This window comes from Arachis ipaensis, chromosome B05 (genome assembly GCF_000816755.2).
Source record: "Arachis ipaensis cultivar K30076 chromosome B05, Araip1.1, whole genome shotgun sequence".
Classification (NCBI taxonomy): Eukaryota; Viridiplantae; Streptophyta; class Magnoliopsida; order Fabales; family Fabaceae; genus Arachis; species Arachis ipaensis.
Window position 1 is genome coordinate 144,373,480 of NC_029789.2, and position 4,252 is coordinate 144,377,731.

At 25.4% G+C, this 4,252-nt stretch overlaps 1 protein-coding gene across 1 annotated transcript; it reads left to right on the top strand.

Annotated features, from left to right (window-relative positions):
• On the top strand, positions 850–2,167 carry LOC107641451 (putative F-box protein At3g16210). The gene has a single exon (XM_016344943.2). The coding sequence runs from the start codon at positions 850–852 to the stop codon at positions 2,011–2,013; it is 1,164 nt and encodes a 387-aa protein (XP_016200429.1). The 3' UTR covers positions 2,014–2,167.

The following is a 4,252-nucleotide window of genomic DNA, read 5'->3' on the forward strand; positions in this document are numbered from 1 at the left end:
CTATTATTAAAGTTGTAAAGGTGACGAATATAAAAAATTAATCTCACATAAAAAAAAATATGAATAAGCAAAGAGTATATAAAATAAAAGACTTATTAATTTAAGGTTAAATTACTCTGTTGGTCCTTATAGTTTCACCAAATTTTTAATTAGGTTCCTATACTTTTTTTCCATTCAATTGGGTCCCTATACTGCTTTTAATTTTGTAATTACATCCTTTTCATATTAGTACTATAAATAATAATTTTTATGGTTTAAAATAAATCCCTGTATTTTTTATATAAATTTACATTTTTATACTATAATTAATCTAAATTAAGATCTCTTTTAAGATCTATTTACTTTATTATTTTGTACATGCAAAACATCAATGACAAGTAGCTATTTTTAGTTTAGGTTTTTTATTCTATAATTAATCTAAATTAAGTTATTTCTAGTTTAGGCTCTTTATTTTTTTTTTTAACTAGTAGAATCCAATATTATTTAGAAATAAACTAAGTGTAATGAGTAATAGTTATATATTTATGTTTGTGATTACAAATACAATTCAAGTGCTCACAAGTTATGTCGGCTTCCTTTTTATCCTATTTAAGTTTGTGATATATATTTTCGATCAATCAATTTGATTGGTTTGATATGTAGTCCTATATATTAGAGATCTTGATTAGGAGAGAAACAAATACCATTAAAACTTTCTAAACTTTCTAGAGCGATAAAAACGTAATACCATTAAAATTTTCTAAACTTGTATGTTGCATTCTAATTTTTTTTATTATATTTTGCAAGGCACAACACAAGCGCAAGATCCTATCCTTTATTTTTTTTCATCTTTTTTTTTTTTTTATGTAAATGGCAAACCACAGCGATCAGATTCCTAATGATCTTGCATTGGAAATTCTAGCAAAATTACCTGTTAAATCTTTGAAGCGATTTAATTGTGTGCAAAAGTCTTGGCTAAATTTACTTAAGAATCCTGATTTTAAGAGCATGTACTATAAGAATTTAAAATCTAAATCTGCTCATTCATCGCCTCTGCTTCTATGGAGAGAGTGTTCCAAAAGCACTGGAAACGTTTATGGAAATAATGTACATTTGCTTTCTGGAAAGAGATATGAAAATATAGTTACATTAGCTATGCCAAGTCTGTTTGAGGGGTATGATGATCCTGGCTGTGTTCTAGACTGTGTTAATGGCATTATATGTCACTATGTAGAAGCTGGTACTAATATAGAAATAGGACTTTGGAACCCTAAAACCGACGAGCGTAAAATTATTCCTCCGAGTATTATTATTAATGATGAGCCCGGCTTTCATGGTCATGTAACAGTTCAGGGTTTTGGTTATGATAATGTGAATGATGACTATAAAGTGATTCATTGTGCATATTATATGTATGTTTATAATGGAATGTTCTTAGAAGAGCCTACTCTAAGAATTTGGCAAATTTATAGTCTAAAAAATAATTGTTGGAAGAAGCTTGATCTTGAAATGACTAAGACGACAAATATAAATAAAGCTTCTGTAGTGTACTTGAATGGAGTATGTCATTGGTGGGGTAGCGAGTTTGTCACTAATGGATTCGAAGAACAGGTACTTGTGTCATTTAATCTTAGCACCGAAACGTTTCAAACCACATCAATTGTTTGGCTGCAAATAAATGATGCTCACCCTACGAGATCTTTGGTAGTGCTCAACGAGTCTGTTACTCTGATTTCTTCTTTTGATGAGGATAGTCGCATTGAAATGTCCATTTTGGGTGAAGTTGGTGTGAAAGAATCTTGGGTGAAGCTTTTCACATTTACACTTGGACCTTTTTCCGATCTTCGTATACCAACCGTGAGAATGGGCAACAAATGTGATGTAATATTTTTTATCAGAAATGACAGCAATGAATTGGCTTCTTTTGATGTCATCACGGGCAAAGTAATTCACAATATTAATATCAAAACACTCATATTTAGTACATGGATTTATAAGGAAAGCCTCATCTCTTTCACGAAAGAAATTAATTGATTAGTAAAGATAAAAATTTAAATGTAAGATGTACATAAAGCTTTTGTATCGTACTTAAACTGGGTATGAAAAAAGTGTGTAAACTTTCTAAGATGAAAACTAATTTTAATATTCATGTTGGTAGTTGAAATTGGTTTGATAGACTAATTTGTATTACATTGTGAAGGGATAGGATTCGATGGTTTTACAATATTTGGACTATTAAATGGTCCAATAATAAAACATATTTTTTAAGTTTTTAATAATTACTAAATAATTTTTATTTAATTTTAATTACAAATTTAATCATTTATATATTATTTAATTATAAAATCTATCCTCTATTTTATAATTTATTATTTTATTATTCATTTATAATATTATTAACAATTAAAAACAAAAACAACAACGAAATACATCTTCCATTAATCGTGATTTCCATAAATATTTTAGTAACGTGAATTAACGAGTTTTTTTTAATCATTGATTCATTACATTGTATAAATTAGTGAAATTGTGTTTGTTGGTAATTCAATCAATTAAATTTCGCTTGACAATATGAATTTTTTTATAATTTAATTGATTGTAAATGTTACACAATCGATTGAATTGCGCTATAAAATATGAATTTTTTTCTTATTCAATCAATTGGCAGTGTAAAACTAAAAAAACAATTCATATTCACAATTTTCTTCTTTTTTTTTTCTCTTTTAGGGAAATTATAAATTATAAATATAAAAAAGATCGAGGAATTTTGGATTTAAAAAATAAATAATGAGACATAAAGAAAGAGGAGTAAAAAATTAACAATAAATTTAAAGCCATTTAAACTGACGTAGTATTATGCTAAAAACCTAAAAAATTAGGAATAAATTTAGACATTATCTTAAACTGTCTTTTAATATATTATTAATAGATTTTATTGCATTTGCACTATTTCACATTTTCACTTCAAGTCAAAGAAGATGCTAGTAAAGTGGTCAAAAACTAAAAGAACAATTTAATACTCACAATTTTCTTCTTTTATTTTCCTTCTCTTTTAAGGAAATTATAAATTATAAATATGAAAAGGATTGAGAAATTTGGTACATAAATTTTTTGGTCTAAACTGTCTTTTATTTCCATGAAATAAAATACTTATTATTTTGATTAATTTCATATGTATTACTATTACTATAATATACATTTAATAAATTTTAATAACGATACATGATACATATACAATTTGTTATAATAAGAACATAACAACACCTTTGATTTTTGACGATTCTCACCATTTTTTTAAGTATATTTTTGTGTCTAACCTTTATAAATTGTATAAAAAATTGAGAAAATCTAGGAGGCCGGCAGTTTTATTAAAATTTGACTAATATTTAACTAGCAAAAAAAAAAGTAAATAATTTTTTATTATGAGATAAAATTTTACACCATTAAAAATATTAATGATGACTAATAATTGATAATTACAAATTCCAAAACTTGCTGACCCTTTAGCATTTCTTTAAAAAAATTTTAATAGTTAATATGATTAAATTTTATTTTAAATGTTTAAAATAAGTTTTAATTATAACTTGATCGTTATTTTTGTTGTGACAAATAATCATGTACTATGGTAGTTTATCGCAGGAGTTACAAGAGCGAAGTTGTGTGTTACCACTTGATTGTTTCAAGAATTTAAACCTGCTGGAGATGCATTTAGAGTTAATCATCCTGAAGCATTGGTTTTTGTTAATAATTGCAATGTTATTCTTAGGATAGAATTCCTTTACAAGTAAGTCTTTAATATCCTCTGTTTAACATTCTTTTTATCTAAGAATGCAGGATTTTTTTTATTGTTATCAATTTTTTGGTAACATTATACACAAGCACAAACACTACTTTTAGAAAAGTGTTATACAATAAAAAATTTGACTGATAGAAATATATTTATTCAATTATGTATAAAAAAGTAACAACAAAATTCAATAAAACAGTAAATTAATAAAATATTAAATGATGTAATAACAACAAATAAAATAATAAAAAAAATTTAAAAATTTAATAATCAGGAAGGGAATAAGCAAAGAAAAGAATATAAGGTTCAAAGATTTTAATATTATTTTCTTATATACAGCTAGACTCATTGGGAATTTATTCATTCTTTGTAATGTTGTATTATTACCTACTTATGAGAAACTTCCCTGCATAATATTTAGTTATTTACTTATTGATTTTGACAAATATAAAACCATATCTCATTATAGCATATTTTAGAAAGGAG